The 14,835-nt window shown below is 41.0% G+C and overlaps 1 protein-coding gene across 3 annotated transcripts in view; it reads right to left on the bottom strand.

Moving 5' to 3' along the window:
- The window catches only part of hdac7a (histone deacetylase 7a), a 75,524-nt gene that overhangs the window by 49,381 nt on the left and 11,308 nt on the right, over positions 1–14,835 (bottom strand). For 2 of the 3 annotated variants that reach the window (XM_039800780.1, XM_039800781.1), the window contains one exon: positions 5,461–5,529. In XM_039800780.1, coding sequence (XP_039656714.1) covers positions 5,461–5,529 — 69 coding nt within the window. Of the gene's footprint in view, positions 1–5,460; positions 5,530–6,812; positions 7,027–14,835 lie in introns of those variants that run through there. The other variant, XM_039800779.1, reaches the window with a different exon arrangement.

The raw sequence follows: 14,835 nt of genomic DNA, 5'->3' as shown, positions 1-14,835 counted from the left end.
CTAGAAATCTAGACGCACCCTTGTGGCAGCAAATTTAATTTGCAGCCAGGGGGGTCTAGGCACTCTCCGTTGACTTGCGAGCTGGAAAAACCAAACTCTGGTCAGGCCAATCACATTGTGTATAGAGTCGGTGGGCGGGCTTATGGCTGCTGCTGCTGCTGCTGGGAACAGCGATCTTCTGGAAGAGTTGGAGTTAAGCTTTTCTTTGAGAAAAGAACAAAGAACGGCACTGAAATCATTCTTAAAAAAGGAAGATGTGTTCGGAGTTTTGGCGACCAGATACGGCAAAAGTTTAATCTATCAACTAGCTCCGCTACCTTCTTCGTTGCTCTGCCTGGTTGTAGCGCTATCCTATTACGTGCAGAGGGAATTTGAAAGACAACCGTTTATCCCGCCCCTCGGATTGAGCCCTGACCCAACATCTTGATGTGGGTCTGGCTTGTCAGGCTAGTAATACTAAGCCGATGAAGTGTGTCTGTCCGTCGGGTGGAGAGGACAGCGAGGTAGTTGTGTTTATAGCGGTTCCTACCGTGTCTATCAGTTGGGTATAGAGCTCCGCGTGAGCACGGGCTTTTATGACAATATAGTCAGCATCTAACGTTAGCTACTCCACTGTGCTGTGAAGTAATGTCTGGCTATGTGTGACAACAAGCGTCTAGCAATGGATGCTGCAGTCTCAGACTGGCAACCTCCGTGAACTTTGAGTCTGGGGAGGAGGGGGCGGGGGAGACGACTCTCTCCAGTATTTAGAATTTGTACTGCAGTAACTATTTTAAACACTAGCTGTCAGTATTACATATTGCATCTTTAAGCAGGGGCGATTCTAGGATCAGACCTTTAGGGGGGCTCAGTCCAGCCCCCCTGCTTAATCAGTAATTTCAATAGCCGATAATCTCTGAGCTAACAACATCAGCTAACGTTTTTGGACACTATGATGAAACTAAACCTGACAATTACAGTAATTGTAATACAGTAATAACGACCCAATTTGACACAATAGCCTCTTTCCGATCAATAGAGGAACGTAGTTATAGGAACAGTCCACTTCTAAACAGTTTTACTAACTACTCTCCCCCAAAACCGGTTTTTCCATTTGCATTCGCATTGGCCAAGTGGCCATAGGAACTGGTAGGAGGGGTAAGGGAGTGACGCAAGCACGGCAACGGTCTTTATAGCGTCGTCACTTGACTTTAGCGACACGTACAACAACAAACCAGCATGGAGGAGGCCATCGGAATGTTCGTGCATTACCGGGATCCTTGCCGGCGGCGTTTAAAGACTAGGCTGGAGTACTTAACAGAGAAACACAGAAGACGAAGGCTCCAGCGTAATATGATCCTAATTAATATGAAGGAAGAAGATAGAAGAGCAGAGCGCAACAGGCAAACGAACTGCAACAGACTGAAGAATATGTACCGTTTGTGTTTCAGACGTTGCTAGGTCACTAAGGGTTCCTATGCGGAAAAGGGAAAAGGGAAAAGACCCTGCCCTGAAGTAGGAGCTGAAAAAGTTACAGGAACTGCGGTCAGAGGAACTTAATAATCCCCAAATTGGTCCAGTCGGAACACGAGAAAAAAGGGGTTCTATGAACGTTATGTTCTAGGAACTGCAAAAATCCCTCCGGTGGGAAAGGGATTAATGTTCTAACATTCAGCAATTTTAGTTGCATACGTTTCAATCTGGGTTTTAATCTGCGCCATGAAATGACCAACTTCTTCTCTGGGGACTACCAACGTTAAACTACACGACCGTCTCCTGCTCTCCCTATGACAGATCAGATAGAGATTCAGCCAAAGGCGGGAGTCTGGCACCATAACCTCCTCCGATTGGCTAACACTACGTTTCTGTTAACCCTTTCCTTGACGGGGTTACAGGTGCATAGCATCGGCGACAGACACACAGGATATTAAACCTGTTTGAAGCACTTTGAACCTGTAATTGTTTGTCCTCTGTCACTAACAGACAAGTTCGCAAACTCTCACTTGAAGCACTAAAATTGATTTAAAAAAAAAAAAAAAAGTTTAGTTTTTTTAATATCATAATTTTTAAGGGGGCAGAGATGAAATGTAGGGGGGGCTTGAGCCCCCCTACAAAGGGTCTAAATTCGCCAATGCCTTTAAGTGTGTCTCTAGAGAGAGAGAGAGAGAGAGAGAGAGAGAGAGAGAGAGAGAGAGAGAGAGATGCAAACTGCGGCTGAAGGCCAATAACAGACCAATTACCCAGCTGACCGCAGCAAGGAGCCTTTAGCTCAAAGGTTAATACAACATAAATTGATTTGACACACTACAATAATGTTAAGGACAATGTTTCCAGTGTCTATGTCCTATTTACACCAGATATGTGCAGGCCGACACACAGAAACAAAAAAAATACACTTAACAGACATGAAAAGATACTACACACAAAACACACACACACACACACACACACACACACACACACACACACACACACACACACACACACACACACACACACACACACACACACACACACACACACACACACACACACACACACACACACACACACACACACACACACACACACACACACACACACCTTGGAGGGTATTATATAACATTACCCCTGACATATCAAGTGATTTCATGCACCTAGAGGCAGGACAATCGAGCCATTTGTTCAGCAAGTCAAAAATAGCCGCCTCCTTCACTGCCGTCTACTATTACTACCATTACTACCACAACTACTGCACAGCTTGTGTCGGCACTGCATTTAGGCTTTAAGGGGCCCCAAAGTTCTTAATGACCATAATATATCTCCAGAGGTTAATATGGTTGTTGATTAGTATAAAATTAGTCATTCATCTATCGGGAGTCAGCTACTGGGATTTAATGACTTTTTACTGATTTGGAACAAAAAGGCTACACACACTGGAAATTCAAGATGGAGCACAATTTAGTGTTGAATAAAAAGTGTCGTAGCTGCAGCAGTATTACTATTCTTGATATATTACCGCTGTACTCAATAAAGACTAAACCTGTTGATTAAATACTAAAGTTAGGTCAGATTACTCAATACAAAGAAGACGTGAGGAAGATTAGTGGCAGGAAAAAAGAAAAAAACATGAAACCAGAGTAAAGGCTTAGTAAGTAAAGGAATATAACTTTTTTTACTTGTTCACTCCCTCTGCATTTGATCCCAAAATGATATATATATATATTTTTTTTTTCTTCATGAAATTGACATCCTATTGATATTTATGGAAATCACTTAAATTGGCATGGATGTTTTGCCTTTAAGATGTCTGTGTATAAATGTTAAAAGAAATATAATGCACTGTAATAGACTGAAACAATTAGTAAATTAATGTATTAGTTGATCAACTTTAACTATTTAAATAATGGATTCATTGTTTGTTTTGTTGTTGTTTAAAGCTTTTAAAGTGTGATTATTTGCTGATTTTCTTAATGTTCTATGACATTAAACTCAGTATTATTGGCTTTTGGAATGGACAAAAAAATGATTTCATTATGTGAAGTTGGGCTTTGGAAAACTGATTTTTTAGAAGTAATTTATGACTTTTAAAGATGAAATGGTAACAGCTCCCCCATTCAGCACAAACCAGTGACAAAAAGAAGCCAAGGATCAGCTGACCCAAGTGTTTGGAAACCAGGATCAGGAAGAGGATATGGTCTAGGGTTTCAAGCGAGCTGAGGCCATGCTAGAAGGTGGAGTTAAAACACTGCAGACCACTGATTGGTCAATCCTCCCTGGACATCCTGCACAAGCCTTGCCATTTTTAAATAGCCAAACTCCGTCCATAGCGACTGAAATTTTTTTTTTAAAGTCATAATCAACCCAAATCTTTAAGAAAGGCAACACGCAAAACTACACCGTACACTACGCCATGCAATTGAGGAAGTGTAGACGTTCATATATGTGAGGTTATATGTGTGTATTTGTGTGTGTGAGTAAACAAGGAGAGATTAGGGAAGACAAAGGAGAAAGAGCCAGTGTCAGTTGCCCTGCGTGGACAACACACATGTAACCAGACCCTACAGCCACCGCCATGACCTCACCGGGTTTTTCCACACACACACACACACACACACACACACACACACACACACACACACACACACACACACACACACACACACACACACACACACACACACACACACACACACACACACAAAGGGCACATAGCGGGTCCTTGGTTAGCATACAGTCAGCGGGGCCTGGCACAGCGAGAGCCAGCTCTCATTCAGAGGGTCATGCATTGTAATCCTACACAGTGTGATCACACAGGCATGTTTCACAGTGGAGAATGCTAATCTAAACTAAAAGGCAGGACACAAAGAAACAGCCGGGTGACTTGTTGTTTCTGATGGGTGGAGCAGTGGATCAAATACATTTTGATCTCAGGTTGAAGAAGAAAGCTTTGAGTATTTCCCATGTGAGTCAGCAGCACTAAGCAAGCTGAGTCGCAGTGATAAAGTTTCTTACTGTACACAGTGAGGGGAAGCAGAATGGAAAGAAAATTGCCATAAAGATTTAACTGCTGCTGTTATGATGGAAATCGATGGTTATTATGAAGAAAGGCATTTGCAACCTGCCCATCGTACTCTATATTCCATTCTAAAAAAAAAGAAGGATTCTTTCAAAGTGGGGTGAGAGGAGTGTATAAGGGTGAGGTCAGGATCACATCTTGTATCATACCAGTAATCAATGTTGACATTTTCATTTTCTAACTACGACCTCATGAAAAAAAATTGCAACTGTGTGGGGAAAAATATTTGTAGGAAATTAATTTGTATAATTCCATATGTTTCTCCGGTTTGTTTTAATTGTGTAAGAAGACATTTCTGACACAATCAAGGAAGTGATTTTGAAAAAAAGTAAAAAAAAAAAGTAAATCCTACTTCTGTATATTAGCACCATTGGCAGTTTTATTTTTACATTCCCTGCAAGACTAGTTAGAATTCAGGATTAAATAACTTTTTTATAAAAAATATCTACAACTGGCTATTTTTCACACTGTTTTTTTTTTTTTTTTTAAAGTATGATGTTTTGATAGATAATAAACCACATTTATGCATGACCTGCAGCAAACCAAATTTCTAAACCCACACATGAAAAACACAGCGGGCCGAGAACCTCTTTCCAACTAGGCCAACACCTGTTCTGTACTTTACTGCACTTGTCTGAGAATTAAACAGCTTAGATCATTCTGCACTGGAAAAACTGCTGTCACCCAGGCTGTGTAATGTGTGTGTACACTATAAAAGAGAAAATGTTGTAAAGAGGACAAGATGTAGTCCTGAGGGGGTTGACGTTAGACTGGCAGCATTTTTTCCACACCAATCTTTCAGCACTGACAGCTGTTGCTAACTTTAACACATTCAAGTAAAAATATTACCGACTCATAACACAACTACTTATTAAGTTACAGTTGGTATTTAGTACATTTTCTTTAGAGGTTAAAAGTCCTACCTGCCACGGTACGAAATATATTGTCCTGTGTTTCCGTCTTTATAGTGTTGCCAGAGGTGCGGATTCCATCTGTGGAGACAAACAGAACAATACATGAGTGTAATGCAGCTCATATACACAATATAAAAGAAGAGAATGTGGCAATTGGCAGATCTGAGTTCCAAAATGTTGCTGTTGTTGATCTAAAATTGTCCTTTCTGTTGTGAAAATATCAATTGCAGAACATCATAAACTATCCCAGATAAGTTGTTGCAAATCCCGCTGGCAGCCAAAAGAGGCACATAAAAGTCATAGATGACATAATTCTCCTTAAAGGGTTGTATTAGCAGACTGGGCCACCTGATGGGTGTGGCTGGGCACAAGCGGAGTGCTTCTGTGATGTAAGTCCCAGACCTCAGGTCGAAAATTTAACCCAGATCTGGATAGAAATATCACATAGTGTGTATGGCAGTATTGGTTGGGCCAGCAGAAAACACACACACACACACACACACACACACACACACACACACACACACACACACACACACACACACACACACACACAAATGACACAAATAGAAAGTAGTGCATATGTTTTTTGTTTTTTTAATTCTAAAGAATCATCTTTCTCCCCGTGTGTGTGTGTGTGTGTGTGTGTGTGTGTGTGTGTGTGTGTGTGTGTGTTTGTGTGTGTGTGGCGTGTGGCATGTGTGGTGGACCTGTTGCTTGCTGAACGCTGAACATCTGTTGAGCAGCAAAAAGCTAATTGGGGTCAAACCCAAGGACCAGAAGTAAATAATATTTGAATAATATCTGAGAAAGACTAATTAAAAAAAAAAAAGTATAAAGCTTTAGCTAACAGGCCAGACAGTTTCAACAAAACATTACTTTGTTCTGTTTACAAAGACCATTTCTACAGGAATCTACGGCCTGTCTACGGCACTCTGTAGCCTATTAGAGTGATCTTATCCTTCTTCATCACACGCTAAGCCTATTTCTATAATATCGCTGTGGGAACATTGTGTATGATGAATACGGAGTTAATAGTGACCGCGGTAGTTGTAGACGCGCTTTTTTCACTATAAGAAGGCTAAAACAGTCCTTTAGAGTCAGCAGACAGTAGCCTACAGTTCAGTTTTACTAGACGATTCTTATTTTCTGACGCACTTGCGTGTTTCACTTTTTTTTGCGCTTGTGAGCAATTAAAACAGAGCAAAAACACCTGCGCAGGTACGCGCCATAGCCATAGTCTTTTCTTAGCAATGCAAAACTCCAATAGAAACAACGGCACATTTAACAAGTAAAGGGCATACTAACGAACTTCCAGCTGTTCCCACATCAGCCCTTGTCACCAACCAGTGTTTGCCTACCTTGTAAGAAAGAACCCGGTAACAGCCGACAGACTCTTAAAAGAGTCGCAGTCCAAAACACTTGAACAAAAATAATCCAGCAAAACAAGTCCCTGTGCATCCAAAGAGAGCGAAACCCTGGCGGGTGGTGATGGTGAGATCCGCTGGTGTTGTCAGTAGACAGTACAGAGGAGGAGGAAAAGAAAAGAGACTTATCGGAGGCAAGTTGCAGAAAAAGAAAGTCCGGCCCCTCAAGTCCTGCCCACTCCCGCCTCCCCCCTCCGCTCTCCTGCTGACAGAAATAGCAAGCAAGGCGGGCCCCACCAAAAATAGCCTCGACTTCACACGGACCTTCAGGACTATTGTTTTCCTGCACTGACTGACTCCCATTGGGTGCACACTGCAGCCAATCCGCGCTTGGCTCCTTGTGCAACAGTGTTAACTTTATTTCAGTGTGGGGACTCAATTAAACAATGGCCCCCTACACTGTGGCTCCACCTGCTGTCAAAAACCTCCATACCAGCTGCTGTTACTGTGTAGCACTGAGCACAGGGATGTGGTTCTGGGGGCCCTCGACACCCTACAGGAGGCCCTTTGGAGGTGCCCCAGTTTAATTTTGCTTTTCACAAGCGTGAGCGCTAGGATTCAACCTCCCTTTCGCAGTCCCCACTCTCCCAAAGTTTGCTCTGATATTTTACATTTACTGTAAACATTTTCATGAGTGAAGAGTTTCCAAAAAAAATGAAAAATGAGAATCAGGCTCAGTGTCTCATTCAGTATGTTATTTTTGTGAGGGTGAAACAGCATTTAGACCAACATGTGACATTCCCAAGACGAGGCACGTGTTAGTGAGTCTGCTGCTTACAGACAAAGGAACCTCCATCATACACAGTAGTAACTTGGTAAAATGGTTTGGTTTGTGATACACTGCAATTATTTGTCCACCCCTGCGCTTGTAACATACAATGCGTGACATATTGTATACAGTCTGATCTCTCTGTGAGGTGAGGGCAAACTCTGATTCTAGTCATGCACCAATTGAGCTCATGTCTTGCAAAAGTCTAATGAAAAACATAATAGCATTAAACTAATTATTATTTATGGTGGTGGAGGTGCTCTGGTGTAAAATAAAGGTTTGCACAAAACCAAAGCCTATACAAACATTCTCAGGAAACACAAATCTTCTCTTGAACCTAATTCTGTTTCCTTTTTAATTTTGGTTTCCTGCAATGTGAACATGTTTCGGTGCCTCTGGCTGCAGTTATCTCGAATGGTACGCCAAAAGAAAATCACACTAATGCAAATACAAATACGCTTTTACCAAACAAAATCAATAAGCGAACACAACGGCAATATTCCTTTCAATAATATAAAAACAGGCATGCTTCCTTTGGTGAGGCCGACAGTCTGGTAGTACATCTGCAGCAGAGACCGAACTCGGACATCTGAAAGGACTCCTGAACATTGTTTTCACGTCGTCGTCGTCGACAACAGAAGAGGAAAGCCTGTTGAAAGGGCCCTCATGGGGAAATGTTTGGAATACTTTCTGTGGGCCTAATAACAATGTCATATATTGTTGAGCTGATTGTACAGCTCTACAGACAGCTTTAGTCGCTACTGTACATTTCATTTACTGAAAGGCCTCAACCATGCCACAGTGGAGTTTTAATCTATCAGATTAAAACTAACTAATTTGCTCACATGTTGTAGGATTAAAGATTATAACATAGAATCCAGTAAATGTGTTATGAAAGAGAACACACCCCTACTGTAATACTGTTAGCGACCGGTCTACACAGTAAAATATGGACATTGTTGAGCTATTTGGTCAGCAGATCAGTTTCAAACATTGCAAAGGAGGATTGGTAAAAGACAAAACAGCCACAGTTAAAGGTCCCATCATGAAAATGTAACTTTATGAGGTTTTTTAACATGAATATGAGTTCCCCTAGCCTGCCTATGTTCCCCCAGTGGGTAGAAATGGTGATAGGTGTAAACCGAGCCCTGGGTATCCTGCTCTGCCTTTGAGAAAATGAAAGCTCAGATGGGCCAATCTGGAATCTTCCCTTTATGACAACATAAGGGGAAAGGTTACCTCTCCTTTCTCTGCTTTGCTGGCCCAGAGAATTTGGCCCGCCCATGAGAAAGAGAGAGACATCATGGCATGCAAATGAGCGAAGCATGGCAGTTGGTCAATGTCACACCCCCACCCTCCACCTTGCCCCGCCTCTCTCCTCCTCAATAGCATTTAAAGCTACAGACACAGAAATGGCACATCCTAAGGAAAGCTCAATGTGGGACTGCCTCGTAGTGGTTGTAATTCTGCACCAAGGCAGAATTTTGGGAAAGAGACAGTATTAGGGGATCACTAAGGCCTATATAAAAGCATCCAAAAAGCATCATGTCATAGGACCTTTAAATTACTTTTTGAGGGGATCTGGAAAACCAGATCTAATCATAGGCCTTCAAAGGACTGGATATACTTACCATGTGGAAACAAGCCCATTAGATTTATGTAACCATGGTATGCATTATATTATCCCGCAGCATAATCAAAATAAGTAGGTAAATTATCCTTGTTACTATTTAACAATTGACAATAAATAATTGTCAAGGACTTGGCTTTCTGCAGTCATTTATTGACACTATTGTTGAGTAAAATTGTATTTCTTTTTGTAGTACTTTGTTAATGTACAGCATTACATGAATAACTGTACTATTTGTCTGTTGTTGTTATGAAGTACATAGTATCATCAAAAGTTGAGTTACAATTTGGGGCAGTGATGGCCTAAAGGTTAGAGAAGCGAGCTTGTGACCGGGAGGTTGTCGGTTGAGTCCCCAGACCGAAACCAAAAATCTGGGTTACCACCACTGAGGTGCCCTTGAGCAAGGCCCTTAACCCCAACCGCTCCAGTGGAGCTGCTCAGTGGCCAGCAGATCAGACTGTGGTTGTACTGGGCAGCTTCCAGGTATGAATGTGGAACTGTGTGAATGTGATCAGGGCGTTCCTGCAAAAGAGAGGCTGCCTCTCAGTGAACCTCCCCTGAATAAATAAAGGTTAAATAAAAATAAAGGTTAAATTTTACAGATACACACTAAGTCAAGTCATTTTTATTTATATAGCACATTTTAAAAGATCAGACTGTGATCAGAACAACAGGAGATGACGCAGTGCGTTAGCTACAGATACAGTATCATAAAAGAGTCATAAAAAGGTATAATATCATATACACTACAATTGTTGTGTTTCATTTTACAGTTGTATTATTACAACTGTAACAACCTTCTGTCAATGTTAATTACAGTTAATTACTGTGGAAATCACAATAGATGTCTTACAGTGAGACAATAATTTAACATTTAGTACATGCCCATTAAAAGACATAATCCATTAGATTTAGGGTTCAAAAGAGACCATACTACAGAATGACTGAGACAATACATCAGAAGGAATCTCTGAGGTAATATGGTTGAGCAGATTTGCCAACAGTTACTGTAAAACCAGGGATGTGGTGGAAGGTAAAGTAGCCTTCACCCCCTTTGCATGCATTTATTCTTGTATTGTATTGAATGTGAAACTGTATGTTGTCTTGCACGCTTAAGCTTTTCTTGGCCAGGTCGCCGTTGCAAATGAGAACCTGTTCTCAACGGCCTACCTGGTTAAATATAGGTTGAATGCTAACCTAATCCTTAACAAGGTTGAGTCATAATAGACATTGCTGTTAGTCCTGTAAGAAGTCATAGTTTTCTATGACTTCTACAGGTCTCATGTCTACATGTCTCACTGGATGCTTTTGAATCTGAAGTTGTTTTTTTTTCCCCTCGTAATAGTGACAGACTGTTTGATCCCTTTGTAATTTACACCTGCTGTAACTACCTTTTATGAGGAATTAAAAACCAGGTCATTTTCTACAATGTTCTGACATTGCATGTACAAATTTTTACTTGCTGTTGTCAGAGCACGTAGCGCAGGGCACCCGCGAGCCCATGTAAGAGGAAGTAGAGAGTCCTGTCTGTGTAAGCCACTGTGTTCTCATACAAACACACACACACACACACACACACACACACACACACACACACACACACACACACACACACACACACACCTACAGCACATACGTTACTGTGGTAGCTTACATGACGCAGGGCCATCGTCTTGACAGTTTGTCTGGTTCAGAGCCTTCCTAGAATCAAGAGGCTGTTTGCGGCTCACACTGAGTCACAAACATCCTTATATCGTCAGTGACGTGTGGTCAGCATGATAGAAATCCTCAGTCCTTTCTCTGTTTAATCATACATTCTGTAACATCATGCAAATCATTATACGTCCTGCAACAAAACAAATCCATCCCGAAACCTTCATGAATGAAGATTTTTATTTTAAAATAAAAAAAGTTCACATTTAGAAGAAATAAAAATGAATGATCATGATCATGATTACTGTCTTAAAAATAAGTCCTTATGGATTATCAGTTTTTTTGGTATATGTGTCAGAGGTACTTAGGTACTTTTTTCTTATTTTGACCACTTCTATCTCTTCCCTGTTTTTTTTCTGAACTGAACTCTATCTGCATAAAACAGTTATAAAATTTGTTATGAGTTTCACTCGCACTTCTCAGTGTTTTCCCCCACTTTCAACCGTCCTTTTGTTTCCACAGAGCACAGGCGTGTGTGCATTTTATCCTTTTTTCCGATCTCGGCGTCAGCCAGGTCAACAACTGATGTTTCAGACCAATATTGAAACCAAAAAGCGTGTGTCTGTATTCTGCTGGTGGTGCGCCATCGTCTGCAGTGCTCGCTCACCCTCGGGTGCCTCTGTGAACAGGGGGAACCCAGCACCGTTCCCAGAAACCCTCAGTGTGTGGGTGTAGAGCTCCATAACTGTGTGTGTGTGTGTGTGTGTGTGTGTGTGTGTGTGTGTGTGTGTGTGTGTGTGTGTGTGTGTGTGTGTGTGTATGTGTGTGTGTGTGTGTGTGATTTCATGTGACTAATGTGCATTGACGTAATGTGTGTGTGCAAACTTATATATGTGTGTGTGTGTGTGTGTGTGTGTGTGTGTGTGTGTGTGTGTGTGTGTGTGTGTGTGTGTATATATGTGGTTAGTCCATTCAATTACACAATCTACCATGCAGTCTGAATCACATCCGGTTTCGAGCTGAAAATAACAAAACCACAGGGTGACAGAAAAGCAGCGCAGCAGGCAACCGCCCACAGGGAGAGAGGAATACATACATACACACACACACACACACACACACACACACACACTCACACGGTCCAGCACTGGTCAGTTAGTACTTTCCACAAACAACATCTATTTTATCTAAAAAGAGCTTTCCTGTACAAAGCTGGTGCCTATTTGCTTGTTTTATCATTCGATTACTGAGATTTTAAATGAAAAAAAAAAAGCTTTTTAAAGGATTGTAAAAATAAAAAAAAATGTAAAATAAGATTATTCTAATTTATATTGATTAATCCATTTATGAGGCTATTGACTTTTTATAGGAAATAAGCTTCCTTTGCTTACTGCAAATAAAAAGCAAAATTCCTGCTAATTCAACACTGTTACAAAGAAAGTGTGGTCAGTATGGAACATGAAAAGCTACAGCACAGCTTCAGTTCAAAAATGTTGTAATCAATATGAATGTTTTAGAAACACGATCAGTCAAACCTTAATGTAGCCTAAATCATGCTGAAATGACACAGTTAAAAACAGGCAGTCTGACGTTTGTAGCTTTTTTGTCAGTACTACAGGGGCAGGATGTGGTCAACTTTCTGCTACAAAGTTGCCTCCCACCTGCAGACATGTGCACTTGCTACAATTGACATGAGAAGAGGTGTCGACACAAAACTCAATTGAAATCCTCACAGAATGACGGCCGGAAGAATGCATAACGCAAAGGAGTAAAAAATGATTGGTTTTTAAGATCCAGTGACTCGAGCTGGGTCAAAACTCACCTAGCCTGCAATACTTTTTTGGGACAAAAATGTTTTTGTTTGACCAAATATAGAAGACTGTCCATTAATAAAAGCTGGCATAAATGTAAAACTCTTAATGTTTTCATCAGGTAGCTCCTTATTTAAATTACATTTTAAAATGTTGTTTTAACTTAACTCTCCCGTTTGAAAGCAGAAGTCTCAATTGCGTGACACGAGTTTTGCTATTCTGAACCATATGCTTTTGATTCATTTTTATCTGAAACATATCTATCCCTGTCTTGTTTGACTATCTGTGGTTGTTGTCTTTTTTGTTCTTTTTTTATTTCTGTTTTGTTTGTTGTTGTTGTTTTTTTATGTATGTTTGTAAGTTTGTTCGAAGATGGCACTTTTTTGTCTAATTGAAATGAAGTATAATAAAAAACAACAACAACAACAACAATGTTTCGGAGAAAAACATGCTTATATTTCTCACAGTAAGCTATTGAAAAAAAGTATAATTTGGGAATCATTACCAAACTCAGGTATCATATCGACACTAAAATGTCAAACGATTCCCAGGCCTACCCATGACACATGATAGATACTGCACATCAAACTACAGCAGCTGGCGTATGACTTTCATTTATAATTTGCGTCTGTTGTTTTAATTCTCTAGTGAGGCAGCATCTCTGTGTAACAAGGCAATAAACATAGGAGTCAAGAGAACACAATTGGGGGCATCTAGAGGAAATTTACTGTAAAAAAAAAACTTAAATTTGAACAATTACGTTCATTTATAACGCCTTCACATCCGTCCACACACAAGGAAAGATACATGCATTATTCCACTTTTATTAAGAAAACTGTGCTGCACTGAGCCTTTCCTGGAAGCAATTATGCATCTGATTCTTTATCTACCATGTGCGGACAGTGTGTCATCGTTAAAAAAACATAGCACATACGCTTGTATGAACATGAATGAGCCTGTTTTACGTAACAGAGAAGGGTATGACCTGTATTTCCACTAATTATGAAACACAGTGGTCTCAGTAAGCTGTTTGAACACAGTTAAAGTAGAAGCATACAGTCACTATACATGGAGGTTTTAGAGAGAAGAAATGAGGGAGGTGAAAGAACAAGGGCATGGATTAGAAAGAAAAAAGTGACTGAGGAACAGCAGAAGAAAGTCAGGTAGGGAATAAGAGAAGGTGGGTCAGTAAGAGAGGGAAAGAAGAAGAGAGACAGGAGGAGAGAAACAGAAAGAGGGAGAGACTGAGAGCACTGTAATAATGTTTGGCCTTGGTCTGCCAGCGGGGTCCTTCCCCTTAAGAAGCCAACAGGAATGCGAGGAATGCTGCATGAGAAGAAAAGGGAAGGAGCGGAGGAGAGGGGGAGAAACAGATGAGGATGATGGGAAAGAAAGAAAAGCCAAGAAGAAGGAGGAGGCGAAGGGAGGAAAGCGGGGGAATCCAGAGCGAGATGAAGATAGACAGAGGGAGACGGGAAGATGAAGACAGGGAGAAATATGAGACACTGAGGAAAAGACTTATTATCTTTAGTGGGCTGAGTAAACAGAAGAACAAAGAAGGTGAAGATAATAAGGCTGGAAAATATTGGGGAGGAAAAACCTGAGCTCTATTTGTGTGTTTTTATTTTGGTGGATGCATGCGGATATTCATGTATGCACGCAACCGTGTGTGTGTTTTAACATACTTGCAGGCATGTGTGCTTGTATGTGTGCGAGTGAGTTTCAGGGTGGGGTCAGCTGCAGTATTGAAGTACACTCCAACTGTTCTGAATGCAGCTGGCTTTCCTTTCTAAGTTTCTCTTTGCCTGTAATCTCAGTGACAGAAATTTCACACCTGCAGTATTCTACAGAAAACGCACTCTTTCCATGTGGGCGTCTCGTGGCGGTCAGTTGATAATCATGAGATACAGACGGACAGAGACTTTGCACATTAGCACGTACGCGCTCAAATCATGTGTAACCTTTCTGCTTCACGGAAGATAACGTGAAGGCTACAGGGTTATTTAAAGCAACCAATATGCAGAATGCTGCTATTGAAGAAAATTACATATTTCGCCTCCAGAGACTGAGCTTACTGATAACATACTGTACTCA

This window comes from Perca fluviatilis, chromosome 5 (assembly GCF_010015445.1).
Source record: "Perca fluviatilis chromosome 5, GENO_Pfluv_1.0, whole genome shotgun sequence".
In the NCBI taxonomy this organism is placed as follows: domain Eukaryota; kingdom Metazoa; phylum Chordata; class Actinopteri; order Perciformes; family Percidae; genus Perca; species Perca fluviatilis.
The sequence above is the reverse complement of the archived record's forward strand: the minus strand, read 5'-3'. Positions and strand labels throughout refer to the sequence as shown.